General features: G+C 53.8%; 1 protein-coding gene across 1 annotated transcript; it reads left to right on the plus strand.

Annotated features, from left to right (window-relative positions):
* Positions 1 to 1,192: 1,192 nt before the first annotated feature.
* On the plus strand, positions 1,193 to 1,777 carry LOC140858773 (uncharacterized). Its single transcript, XM_073260067.1, has one exon. It carries the CDS (start codon positions 1,193 to 1,195, stop codon positions 1,775 to 1,777), a length of 585 nt encoding a protein of 194 aa, XP_073116168.1.
* Positions 1,778 to 14,163: the final 12,386 nt, after the last annotated feature.

Genomic DNA, 14,163 nt, shown 5'->3' on the forward strand with positions numbered 1-14,163 from the left:
CCGATATTGCCGCTTTGGAGGAGAAATTCTCGCAGGTGGTTGTGTTTGCTGATGAAGAGATTGACGAAGCATGTAGTCGATGGCAGAATGCTCTCATTGGTAAGTTCTTGGGGTGAGGGTTCTCCATTGATTTTGTCCAAAAGGAGTTAAGAGCCCGGTGGAATATACAAGGAGATTTTCATGTTTCAGCATGGGCTGAGGGGTGATGGTATTTGACTTCCTTGATGAGGCTATCCGGAGAGGGTCATGGAGAAGGGGCCTGGTCGTTGGCAAGGCAGTTGTTAGTACTTTACATCCCACCGTGCCAACAGAGTCTAGCCAGCAAGATTCATAAGTAGCAACTAAACGAGCAACCAAAATGGCGACTCAGATGGTGTACATCCACAGCATTTTTCGCCCTGCACAATAGAATCCAGGTTTGCTCCCCTATTATTCTCTGATCCTAATGTTTTCGAGGGGTTACAGGCCATGGATTGTACTTTTACATTCGCCTCTAAGGCTGTATCCAGTGATGGAGTGAATATCAAGGAGAAGAGGAAGCGCTCTCCTAACAAGGCCAGGGCTGCTAGATCTCCTGGGTCCCAATCTCCACAACAGAAGATTTTGATGGAGGATCAGAAGGGCTCATCTACTTTGCAAGTTCAATCACCAAGGGATGCTGGGTACTTTATTCAACAGGAGTCTTCTGATCCACACTTGGCTGTTTCTGTTAAGGAGGATAAGAAACCATCGGATCATTCCTCTCTTTTAACCTGTCTTAAGCATGTTATACAAGGTTCCATGAAGCCAGAGGATTTGTCAAACCCATTAGCGAAGGCAATGGTTGATAAATACAAGATTGTGTCTGATGAGTCTGTCAATGCAGTGGATGGTGGTTCCGTTTAACCTTCTATTTGATCTTATGAAGATTTTGCCTTGAAACTGCAGGGGCCGCAAAGCCCTCTTTTATTAACTATACTAAGCTTTTGGTTCATATGCATCAGCCTGATGTTTGTTATTTTTTGGAGACACATCTTCCGATCGAGGTATTACCTCGTATTACTCATATTCTGAGCCCCATTTGGCATGTCTATATGGTGCCCGCGGAAGGCCTTTCTGGGGCATAGTTGTCGCTTGGCACAAAAATCTAGATAATGTGGATTTTATCCATATCGATAAGTAAATTATTTTTGGATTGGTTTCTTTGCCTGATATGGAGCCCTGGGTGTTGGGTGTGTTATATGCAAGTACTTCTAGTATTCATCGTCGGGATGCTTGGACTCAAGTGCAAGCTGTCCAAGCATTAAGGCTTGATATGCCGTTTATAGGTGACTTTAATTGTGTCCTCCAATTGGAGGACAAACGGGGTGGCAAGCCCTTTCAGATGTCTAAGGATGTTCAAGAACTTAGAGCCTTCATTGATCAAATTGGGTTGCCTGATTTGGGGTTTCAAGGGCCTTCTTACACTTGGTGTAATAACCAAATGGGAGTTGCTCATGTTTGGGAGAGGCTGGACTGGGCCTTTGCTTCTTCGGGTTGGTTGGATAGCTATCCAGAATCTATTATTTTTCACCTTCTCCGATTTGCCTCAGATTATTGCCCCTTGTTACTTATTGTCAAGTCTCATCGTCTAAGTGGTCCTAGACCATTTAGATTTGAGAAGTTCTGGTTATCTAATTTTGATGTTCATAAGATAGTCAAGAAGGCTCGAGTGTATTCTTCTGATCAATCTCCCTACATTCGTTTGTCTATTCGCTGTCTAAAGCCAAAAAGGCTCTTCAAAGGTGGAATTCTATGAATGTTGGAAATATTTTTAGAAAAAAGGAAGTCCTTTATAAATAGATTCATGATCTTCAGGTCCTAGAAGCTAGTCAAGGGGCCCTTTCTCATGCTGATTGTTGGGTATAAAATACCCTCAGCCGAAGTTCTTGACAGGATTGACCCTCCCAGGACTCCTTCGGCTTTCGACCGCAGATGGTATCTCTCCGGACTTCTCCAACAGTCAGATTCCCACGGTGCTAACTGAATTTCTCCAACGGATGAACTCCCACTGCACCACCCAAGCTCCTTCAACATGAGTTCCCCCAGTCATCTATTAAGCCGCCCCAAGTGCCCACTGAGCTCCGCCGCCAGCCGACTTTCTACGACTATCAGCCGTTCCCCGAATCCCGTCCAGACTCCTTCCAGCCAGGTTCAACTCCAATCCGAACTACACCAGACTCCGTCAACAGCTGAACTTCTCCGACGGTAGATTCCTACAACTACCAGATTTCATCCGGACTCCTACGGGAGCCGGACCTCGTTCCCAACTCCGGCTGTAGGTGGACCTCGCCCGGACTCCTACGGGAGCTGGGCTCCACCCATGACTTCACTTACAGGTAAACTACGTCCGGACTCCTACGGGAGTCGGACTTCACCCACAACTCCAACTGCAGGAAGACTCAGCCCGGACTCCTATGGGAGCCGGATCTCATCCCCGACCCCGACTGCGGGAAGGCTTCGCCCGGACTCCTACGGGAGCCGGGCTCCGTCCTCGACCCCGACTGCTGGTAAACTTCGTCCGGACTCCTAAGGGAACCGGACTTCACCCCTGATTTTGATTGCAGGTGGACTTCGTCCGGGCTCCTACGGGAGCCAGACCTCGTCTCCAGCTCCAGCTGCGGGAAGGTTTCGCCCGAACTCCTACGGGAGCCGGACCTCGTTCCCAACTCCGGCTGCGGGCGGACTTCGCCCGGACTCCTACGGGAGCCGGGCTCCGCCCACGACTTCACTTACAGGTAAACTACGTCCGGACTCCTACAGAAGCCGGACTTCACCCATAACTCCAACTGCAGGAAGACTCAGCCCGGACTCCTACGGGAGTCGGATCTCGTCCTCGACCTCGACTGCGGGAAGGCTTCGCCCGGACTCCTACGGGAGCCGGGCTCCGTCCTCGACTCCGATTGCTGGTAAACTTCGTCCGGACTCCTAAGGGAGCCAGACTTCACCCCTGATTTTGATTGCAGGTGGACTTCGCCCGGGCTCCTACGGGAGCCAGACCTCGTCTCCGGCTCCAGCTGTGGGAAGGTTTCGCCCGGACTCCTACGGGAGCCGGACCTCGTTCCCAACTCCGGCTACGGGCGGACTTCGCCCGGACTCCTACGGGAGCCGGGCTCCGCCCACGACTTCACTTACAGGTAAACTACGTCCGGACTCCTACAGGAGCCGGACTTCACCCACAACTCCAACTGCAGGAAGACTCAGCTCGGACTCCTACGGGAGCCGGATCTCGTCCCCGACCTCGACTGCGGGAAGGCTTCGCCCAGACTCCTACGGGAGCTGGACTCCGTCCTCGACCCCGACTGCTGGTAAACTTCGTCCGGACTCCTAAGGGAGCCGGACTTCACCCCTGATTTTGATTGCAGGTGGACTTCGCCCGAGCTCCTACGGGAGCCAGACCTCGTCTCCAGCTCCAGCTGCGGGAAGGTTTCGCCCGGACTCCTACGGGAGTCGGATCTCGTTCCCAACTCCGGCTGCAGGCGGACTTCGTTCGGACTCCTACGGGAGCCGGGCTCCGCCCATGACTTCACTTACAGGTAAACTACGTCCGGACTCCTACGGGAGCCGGACTTCACCCACGACTCCAACTGCAGGAAGACTCAGCCTGGACTCCTATGGGAGCCGGATCTCATCCCCGACCTCGACTGCGGGAAGGCTTCATCTGGACTCCTACGGGAGCCGGACTCCGTCCTCGACCCCGACTGCTGGTAAACTTCATCCGGACTCCTAAGAGAGCCGAACTTCACCCCTGATTTTGATTGCAGGTGGACTTCGCTCGGGCTCCTATGGGAGCCAGACCTCGTCTCTAGCTCCAACTGCGGGAAGGTTTCGCCCGAACTCCTACGGGAGCCGGACCTCGTTCCCAACTCCGGCTGCAGGCGGACTTCGCCCGGACTCCTATGGGAGCCGGGCTCCACCCACGACTTCACTTATAGGTAAACTACGTCCGGACTCCTACGGGAGCCGGACTTCACCCACAACTCCAATTGCAAGAAGACTCAGTCCGGACCCTTACGGGAGTCGGATCTCATCTCCGACTCCAGCTACGGGAAGACTCCATCTGGACTCCCGTGGGAGCCGGACCTCATCCCCGACTTCAACTGAAGAAAGACTTCATCCGAACTCCTACGGGAGTGGACTTCGGGCTCCTCTCAAACGGGTAGCTAACCACCTCTCCTCACCAGACACTCCAGCCGAGCTTCAGACGACAGGCCTGCACTCTCTGGCGTGGCTGCAGTAACGGCCACGACTCTACTCCACTTTCTGCGATGGATTCCGTGCGGCTCCATTACTCCCTGGCCAACCGCTATGATGCCCATAATCCTGCTCCACTTCCTGCGACGGATACCGCATGATTCTTCCATCCTCTGGCAAGTCACGACAACAGACGCCGCTCCACTCCCCACGACAGACTCCACGTGGCATGTCCCGGTGATAGCCATGATTCCGCTCCACTACTCTTCACAACAAACTTCTCCTGACTCTGGGCGGCCCACTGCCGGACGATTACAGACATCGCTATCAGTCTGTTGCCCCCTCCGCCTATAAAAGGGGGATCCCAGATACGTTATTCTCTAAGCTCTCATTTTTATCTAGAAACTCTGCTAAAATTTTCGTCCGAGCACTCCATTCTTGTTGAGGCAGAGAACTGACTTGAGCGTCGGAGGGTCTTGTCGGAGCAACCCCACCTCCGGTTTAGACTTCCTTTGCAGGTTCCAGCGGCGACCGTGACTCCCTCGACTCCAGCTTCTCCGGTGCAGATAGATTTTTGCACCAACAGGATTAGCGCTAGAGGAAGGAGCTTGTGTCTTCGCAGTACCCTTGTTCTTAAAGGAGCGCTCAATGGGACCACCCCCGGACATCTTTTCTGGCATCCTCTCCTCCTTCCTCCACTTGGTCTTTGCCCGATGCCTCCCCGCAAGGCGTCCACACGATGATCCACGGCCTCCGCAGTCAGATCTCATGCTCCGACCTCACCTTCAGTTTTCCAGCCTCCTCCTCCTCCTCCGGTAACGGTGGTTGGTGCGGAGTAATTTGACCTGCTAGCGCAGCAGGTCAGAGGCCTCACTGAAGTTGTGCAGGTCATGCAGCAGCAGCAGCAGCCGCAGGCATCAGTGCGCCTGGAAAGAGCATCACCGGAACACCAGAATCCGAGGGTAGGGCGAGCCACTTGGGCCAGCCGCCCCGTCTTCCCTGGAAGGATGAATCCGAGGGTGGAGAGCCCTTAGTCGGATCACGATTCCACCCCTAGAAGATCTCTACCCCCATTCTGCCAGAGGACCCTCGAGACCCGTAGTCGAGAGGATTTCCTGGATCGGAGGCTCCAGGAGATGAACCGACGGATCGAAGAACTCCGCCACGCTCCCCCCGCATATGGTGAGGATATTTGTACTAATCCTCCCTTTTCTCAAATGATCATGCAGGAACCGATCCCGCCAAACTTCAAACTCTCCCAGTTTGAAAGCTACGACGGGACTTCGGATCCGGTTGATCATCTGGAGGCCTTCCGGATGATGATGCTGCTTCATGACACACCCGATGCCATTCTATGCCGAGCCTTCCCGTCCACCTTGAAGGGAGCGGTGGGAAATTGGTACTCGACGCTGAAGTCGAGTACCATCTTTTTCTTCAATCAGATGAGCCATCAATTTGTGGCCCACTTGTCAGCAGTCGGCACCCCCGAAAGGGTTCGGAGTCCCTCATCAATATCAAGCAGAGGGAGGGGGAGTCCATTCGGGCCTACATCAACCATTTCAATGTCGCAACACTGGAGGTCCGGAACTTGGACTAGTCGGTAGCAATGGCCGCTTTGAAGAACGGCCTTCAGAAGAATGACCTTTTGTTCTTCCTGGAGAAGAAGTACCCCAGAGATTTTGCTGATCTGTTGGCTCGGGCCGAAGGATACACCCGAGCGGAAGAAGCCTTCAAAATCAAGGATGAGGAGACTGCGAGAGAGCGGCAGGTGGGAGACTCGAGTAAGCCCGCAGTCGAAAAAGAGTCGAGAGAAGCTCAGCCACGTTCTCGAACTCCTCCCGGGCACAAGCGTGTCCATACTCCTCTCCGGGTACGTAGGCAGAGAAGCCCGGACCGTGGAGTTCGACGGGGTTCTCCACCGAGAAGATTCTGCAACTATGCCCCCCTCAATGCCTCGAAAACCCAAGTGCTGATGGAGGTCAGGGAGTAGCTGCCAAGGCCGGAAAGGATGCGCACACACCTTGGGAAGCGCAATCCTAACAAGTTCTGCCTCTACCATCATGACCACGGTCACGACACAGAGGAGTGCATTCAGCTCCGGGATGAGATCGAGGAGCTCATCAGGCAAGGTCTGCTCGACAGGTTCATTCGATGCTGACCTGAAGGCAGAGAGGATCGGCCAAGGGCCCTGTCGCAACCTGAACCGCCAAGGAGGGAGGAGCAGCCCGGAGATCAACCTCCAATCGGGACCATCGACTCCATCACCGGGGGACCTCAAGGAGGAGCAGACCTTCCACGACCATGGGACTCGAGAAACCTGTAAATATACTACTCACGACTTTGCTTTGAATCAAAATTTCTTTCGACTTTGCATGTCTCTCCCTTTTGGCATGGACTTGTTACGACTAGAGATAACCCCTTCAAACAATTAAAACATGGTCATGTTAGGAACAAGAGGAGAACCTCATCCTAGCATGAGCAAAATGAAAGTTCGATTATTTTAAGATCGGATCGGGGGAGAGGCCCATATAACGGCCCTTAAGTGCCCCCATGGTCATGTTAGGAATAGGAGGAGAACCTCGTCCTAGCATGAGCAAAATGGAAGTCCGATTATTTTAAGATCGGATCGGAGGAGAGGTCCATATAACGGCCCTTAAGTGCCCCCATGGTCATGTTAGGAACAAGAGGAGAATCTCGTCCTAACATGAGCAAAATGGAAGTCCGATTATTTTAAGATCGGATCAGAGGAGAGGCCCATATAACGGTCCTTAAGTGCCTCCATGGTCATGTTAGGAACAGGGGGAGAATCTCGTCCTAACATGAGCAAAATGGAAGTCCGATTATTTTAAGATCGGATCAAGGGAGAGGCCCATATAACGGCCCTTAAGTGCCCCCATGGCCGTGTTAGGGGCAGGAGGAGAACCTCGCCCTAACATGAGCAAAGTCAAAGGCCCGGTTCTTTTAGACCGGGTGGGGGGAGGGGCCCTACAACGCCCTAAAGTGTCCCCACAGCCATGTTAGGGACAGGAGGAGAACCTCGCCCTAACATGAGCAAAGTCAAAGGCCCGATTCTTTTAGACCGGATGGGGGGAGAGGCCCTACAATGTCCTAACATGCCCCCACAGCCATGTTAGAGACAGGAGGAGAACCTCGCCCTAACATAAGCAAAGTCAAAGGCCTGGTTCTTTTAGATCGGATGGGGGGAGAGGCCCTACAACGTCCTAATGTGCCCCCATAGCCATGTTAGGGACAGGAGAAGAACCTCATCCTAACATGAGCAAAGTCAAAGGCCCGATTCTTTTAGACCGAATGGAGGGAGAGGCCCTGCAATGCTCTAATGTGCCCCACAGCCATGTTAGGAACAGGAGGAAAACTTCGTCCTGACACGAGCAATGTTGAAGATCCGGTTCTCTTAGATCGGATGGGGGGAGAGGCCCTCGCAACGACCTTTATGTACCCCCACAGTCCCGTTGGGAACAGAAGGAGAACCTCATCCTAACCTGAGCTGAGATCGACTATGTCAAGAACAGAAGGAGGACCTCGTCCTGACGATGACAAAAATTTGGTCGCCCAACATGATCGGATAAAGAGAAAAGTTTCCTCGACGGCACCCCTACACCTCTACGCGACCCCGCGAAAAGCAAGGGGAGGACCCTCACTCAGAAAAGAGGAAGAAAATTAAAAAAGAAAGCGACAAACTACATCGGCAACAGATGAAAAATAAACTACACCAAAAATATAAGGAACTTCGTCTCAACAAAGATGGGAGCTCCTATCGAACATCCCCGGTCTCTAAGAAGGCTCTCTACATGGGCCAAGAAAATAATGACCCCTTCAAGATAATGCGAAGTTCAGACCACGAGCTCGAGCCTACGGCCATGGACGATAAGAAAAGCAAATCAACGTGGCGACGACCGGGCACCTCCGAATGACACCGATGTCGAACAAGTCAAGAGACAAAAGAAGTTCGGCGGATGACGATTTAATGCAATACGTGGATGAGGTAACACAAAATCCTCTTTTCATTTCATTCACAAAATATACACTACAAAGCCCAGCAGGCTAAAGAAAGAAAAGCAAAACAACAAGAACAAGACGAAACAACAGAAGAAAAAATATATACATGGGAAGACGGAAGGACAAAAAGAGCCCTAAGGAGACCCGACTTCCTCCGACCTCGAACTTTCGGCTTTGACCCTCGCTAGGGAACCCCTTAAACATCCGACTTCTGCTTCCAATTCCCTCTCTCTCATTAATATCTCCATGTATCTTCGATGAAATTACTGGCTTTCGCTCTCCGCCTCTCGACGCCTTTTTCTCAAGACCTCGGATTCTGCCTCCGCATCCTTGATGGCCTGCTGCTCGCATACCAACTGGATCTTCAATTGCTGCAGCTCGGCCTTCCCCTCCCCAAGAGCGACGGATAGTCCTTCTACGGTCCTCCTCAGGGATTGGAGTTCGTCGGAATCCCAAGCGGAGGCAGATCGAGCCCCCTCAGTTAGCTACCTTCGAAGGCGGGCAACCTCGTCGGTCACCATCCGGAGCCTTCCCTTGTATTCGTCCACCTGCTTGCGCCAGCTGGTCCGGTACGCATCATAGCTCGCCTCAGCATCCTGGAGCTGTTGTTGGAGGTCGGAGACTTTCTTCGACCACTCCCGGTCGCTGTCGGCCCGAGTCAAAAGCCGGGATGAACTCCCCTCCAGCTGGCTAATCCTCTTCTGGGCAGCTGACAGTTCCACCTTGAGAGAACTGATTTTGGCAGCTTGAGCCCAAATTTGGTCGCTGGCGCGCTTCTTGTATTCCTCAAGCTCCTTCTCAAAGTTTGCCTTCCTCCGGCTGTACTCCATGATTCCCTTCACGTGGAGATTCCAAAAGTAGGTGGCCTCTGCGGTGGCTTCAGAATGACTCTCCCTCAACCTGCGAAGCTCGCCTTCCGTCTTCTTCGACCTTTTTGTTAAATGGAGGACTTCCTTCTTCAGCTGCTGGATTGTAGACTTCAGCGAAATCCCCTGAGGCAAGGGAAGCACTTCGACAAGGCACTGCCATCGGGAGGTCAGCGCATTAAGACACAGCTCATTACAAAGAAGAAGAAAGAAAGAAAGAAAAAGAAGAGAAGAAAAGTCCCCCAAAAGGAGGAGACCAATTTTATTGATTGAACGTTTCTTGAAGACAAAAGAAAGAAGAAAAATGACAATAAAGGAAGAATACAAGGTTAGAGGTCTCGGACCTCTGGATCAACAGGGGGACTCGGCACCTCTGGGGGGTGGTCCGTGGTGGCTGCGACGGCGGTGGAGGGTCCGGCTTCATCCTCGGATGCCTCATCCAAGAAACTGAGGTCGAGCTCGAAGAATTTCACGACCATCTTCTCCTGGCAGAGCTCGAACCCTTTATTGAATGCGGCTTGGCCGAACTCAACCTTCAACTTCTTCATTTTGGTGGAAGCCTTGAACTCCTCCACTGCTTGACCCCTGGCCTCCGAGACCAGGGTCGGGATCTGCTCCGCCATGTTGGCAACCTCGGCCTCTGCCCTCCTCACCATCTCCTCCAAGTCGGCCTTCTATTTCGTCGAGGTCTGTCTCTCTCTCTCAAGCACCTCTCGGAGATCGGCCACCTCGAGGGCCATTTCCTTAAGGCAGGCAGTCTCGGCCTGCTGACCTTCCACGGTCTTGTTTGTCATCTCGATGTTGGCGAAGAGTTGGTGCCCGAGTTGCAAGGACGATCGGAGGGTCAGAATGGGAGCTGAGAAGTTAATTAAATGAAGAAGCGAAAGGAAGAAAGAAAGATGAATCTGCTTACCTTGAGGAAGGCCCCCAGCGAGTCCCAGACTCGTTGTGCAGGATCGACACGGACGATCCTCTGGACGACTTCGGGTAGTGAGCACCCGTCTACCAGCTTTTTTATTAGGTCCCTGTCGCTAAAGGGATCATCCCCCTGCTCCTCTTCAGAGCTGTGGGATTCTTCAATGGCAGCCCGACGACTGCCGACCCTGCGGGCCAAGGTCTTCCTCCTCTTCCTCCTCTCACCCTCTGGCACCTCCTCAGGATGGGTCTCTGAAGCGGGGACCTCGGTAGAAGAACTCAAACCCCTCGGGGAAGCCCGGGTGGCTGGAAGCTCAGTGTCTACAAGGACATCAGCGGCTGAGGTCGCTTGGGCGGGCGCTGCCGAACTCGTCCCCTCCACTCTGGTCCTCTTCGCCGGCCCGAAGGCCGCAGCATCCTTTCTTTTGAGAGCCTTCAGGCCCCTGGCAAGCATCTGTGCTTCTTCAGCGTCCATGCCTAAAAAAAAAAAAGAGAAAAAAAAAGAAAAGAGAAAAAAGAGAAAGAGGGCGTGAAAAAGAAGAAAAGAAGAGAAGTAGGAGAAAGAGAGGAAAGGAAAGGAAAGGAAAAGAAAGAAAAAAAGGAGAGATGAAATACTGGCGGGACCAGGGGGCTCATGCCAATGTTGAACAGAAACTGCTCCTTCAGGAGATTGGGGAGAGAAAGAGCTGGATATTTGAGGAGTTTCTGGGACGCTTGATGATCGTCCCCCCCAGGCTGGGCGTCCGACGGATGGAGTCCCTCAGGGAGCCCCAAGGGGGCAACTCTAGCCTCAAGGACGGGCGTCGAATATAAAAAAACTTTCCCTTCCAGTTATGGATAAAAGAAGGGGCACCTTTCAGCAACCCCTTCCTACCAAACTGTGAAGAGAAGTACCACCAATCTTTCGCCATGGGATGACGCTTGAAGGTGTAGAAGTATCTAAACAAGGAAAGGGTGGGCTGGACTTCGACTACATGACAAAGAGAGAGGAACCCTATCAAAAATCTAAAGGAGTTTGGTGCAACCGAAGCCAGAGAAATATCCAGAAATCGAAAAAGAGCAATGACAAAAGGCGGAAGAGGAAGCCGAAGTTCGGTATGGAAGGCCTCCTGATACAGGCAGAAGCAGTCGGGGGGAGGGGCACTAGCCCGGTCGGATGAGCCAGGAAGTTCTAGTTCGTACTCCGGAGGAATTCCATACTGAACTCTTATCAGTTAGAGTTCGTCCGGAGTCAGAGAACAAGGAATGGCGTCCGATGCAAAAATCAGACGAGGTTCAGCTCTACCTACCGGTTCACCTACCGCCTGAGGACTCTGGGAGATCGAGGCAGATGAACTCCTAGAGCCGCTAGAAGAAGAAGCCCTGGAAGACATCTAGAATCACACGAAGACCACTTACAGAGGCGAAATCCCTAAAAATCGAGGAAAATCACAGACAAGGTCTCGGGGGACTGATGTGCAGAGCAAGAGGAAGAAAGATCGAACGGCAAAAGGAAGAACAAAAAGAGGAAGGAGTTTCGAAACTAACCTAGGCGATTCGGGGAGGTGTGAAGGTGCGGAAATGGGGATGGCTCGAGGAATGCCTAAGGCTGGAAAGGGCACTGAGAAAAATCGAAGTTCTCAGGGAGAAGAAAGGCGCTAGAACGAGACCGTCGGATAGAGCAGGACTCTTGGAGGAGGAGTGCGGGTTTAAATAGGCCCTGAGATCCGACAAAATGACGATTGCGAATCCCCCCTAACCGGTTTCTTTTTGCCGCGTGTCCCACTCACCACAGCGGGTGGTTAAAAAGTGGCAAACGGCTGACAGAGCCTTTATTGCGCCACGTCTTGAGCACCGTTCCACTGCAGGTTCCAAAAGAGCCTCTTCAGATCGTCTCGATTTGAAAAGACTCCAGCGCACGCGCATTAAATGCCAAAATATCTGAGGACGATTGCACGCGGATATCAAGGGAGCAACATCGGCTGTGACAATCTCTCTGTACTTCTTTCAATCGAAATTCGAACTCGAAAGTAGGGGGACTGGTGTTGGGTATAAAATACCCTCAGCCGAAGTTCTTGACAGGATTGACCCTCCCAGGACTCCTCCAGCTTTCGACCGCAGATGGTATCTCTCCGGACTTCTCCAACAGTCGGATTGTCACGGTGCTGACTGAATTCCCCCGACGGACGAACTCCCACTGCACCACCCGAGCTCCTTCAACATGAGTTCCCCCAGTCATCTATTAAGCCGCTCCAAGTGCCCACTGAGCTCCGCCATCAGCCGACTTTCTACGACTATCAACCGTTCCCCGAATCCCTTCCAGACTCCTTCCAGCCAGGTTCAACTCCAATCCGAACTACACCGGACTCCGTCAACGGCTGAACTTCTCCGACGGTAGATTCCTACAACTACCAGATTTCATCCAGACTCCTACGGGAGCCGAACCTCGTTCCCAACTCCGACTGCGGACGGACTTCGTCCGGACTCCTACGGGAGCCAGGCTCCGCCCACGACTTCACTTACAGGTAAACTACGTCCGAACTCCTACGGGAGCCGGACATCACCCACAACTCCAACTGCAGGAAGACTCAGCCCGGACTCCTACGGGAGCCAGATCTCATCCCCGACCTCGACTGCGGGAAGGCTTCGCCCGGACTCTTACGGGAGTCGGGCTCCGTCCTTGACCCCGACTGCTGGTAAACTTCGTCCGGACTCCTAAGAGAGCCAGACTTCACCCCTGATTTTGATTGTAGGTGGATTTCGCCCAGGCTCCTACGGGAGCCAGACCTCGTCTCCAGCTCCAGCTGCAGGAAGGTTTCGCCCGAACTCCTACAGGAGCCGGACCTCGTTCCCAACTCCGATTGCGGGCGGACTTCGCCCGGACTCCTACGGGAGTCGGGCTCCGTCCACGACTTCACTTACAGGTAAACTATGTTCGGACTCCTACGGGAGCCGTACTTCACCCACAACTCCAACTGCAGGAAGACTCAGCCCGGACTCCTACGGGAGCCGGATCTCGTCCCCGACCTCGACTGTGGAAAGGCTTCGCTCAGACTCCTACGGGAGCCGGGCTCCGTCCTCGACCCCGACTGCTGGTAAACTTCGTCCGGACTCCTGAGGGAGCCGGACTTCACCCCTGATTTTGATTGCAGGTGGACTTCGCCCGGGCTCCTACGGAAGCCAGACCTCGTCTCCAGCTCCAACTGCGGGAAGGTTTCGCCCGGACTCCTACGGGAGCCGGACCTCGTTCCCAACTCCGACTGCAGGCAGACTTCGCCAGGACTCCTACGGGAGCCGGGCTCCGCCCACGACTTCACTTACAGGTAAACTACGTCCGGACTCCTACGGGAGCCGGACTTCACCCACAACTCCAACTGCAGGAAGACTCAGCCCGAACTCCTACGGGAGCCGGATCTCGTCCCCGACCTCGACTGCGGGAAGGCTTCGCCCGGACTCCTACGGGAGCCGGGCTCCATCCTCGACCCCGACTGCTGGTAAACTTCGTCCGGACTCCTAAGGGAGCCGGACTTCACCCCTGATTTTGATTGCAGGTGGACTTCGCCCGGGCTCCTACAGGAGCCAGACCTCATCTCCAGCTCCAGTTGCGGGAAGGTTTCGCCCGGACTCCTACGGGAGCCGGACCTCGTTCCCAACTCCGGCTGCAGGCGGACTTCGCCCGGACTCCTACGGGAGCCGGGCTCCGCCCATGACTTCACTTACAGGTAAACTACGTCCGGACTCCTACGGGAGCCGGACTTTACCCACAACTCCAACTGCAGGAAGACTCAGCCCGGACTCCTACGGGAGCCGGATCTCATCCCCGACCTCGACTGCGGGAAGGCTTCGCCCAGACTCCTATGGGAGCCGAGCTCCGTCCTCGACCCCGACTGCTGGTAAACTTCGTCCGGACTCCTAAGGGAGCCGGACTTCACTCCTGATTTTGATTGCAGGTGGACTTCGTCCGGGCTCCTACGGGAGCCAGACCTCATCTCCAGCTCCAGCCGCGGGAAGGTTTCGCCCGGACTCCTTCGGGAGTCGGACCTCGTTCCCAACTCTGGCTGCAGGCGGACTTCGTCCGGACTCCTACGGGAGCTGGGCTCCGCCCATGACTTCACTTACAGGTAAACTACGTCCGAACTCCTACGAGAGCCGGACTTCACCCACAACTCCAATT

This window comes from Elaeis guineensis, chromosome 6 (assembly GCF_000442705.2).
Source record: "Elaeis guineensis isolate ETL-2024a chromosome 6, EG11, whole genome shotgun sequence".
Lineage (NCBI taxonomy): Eukaryota > Viridiplantae > Streptophyta > Magnoliopsida > Arecales > Arecaceae > Elaeis > Elaeis guineensis.

What these genes read in the sequence shown, in the direction of transcription:
- LOC140858773 (XM_073260067.1), top strand. Translation starts at nt 1,193, where the DNA reads ATGGAGCCCTGGGTGTTGGGTGTGTTATATGCAAGTACTTCTAGTATT.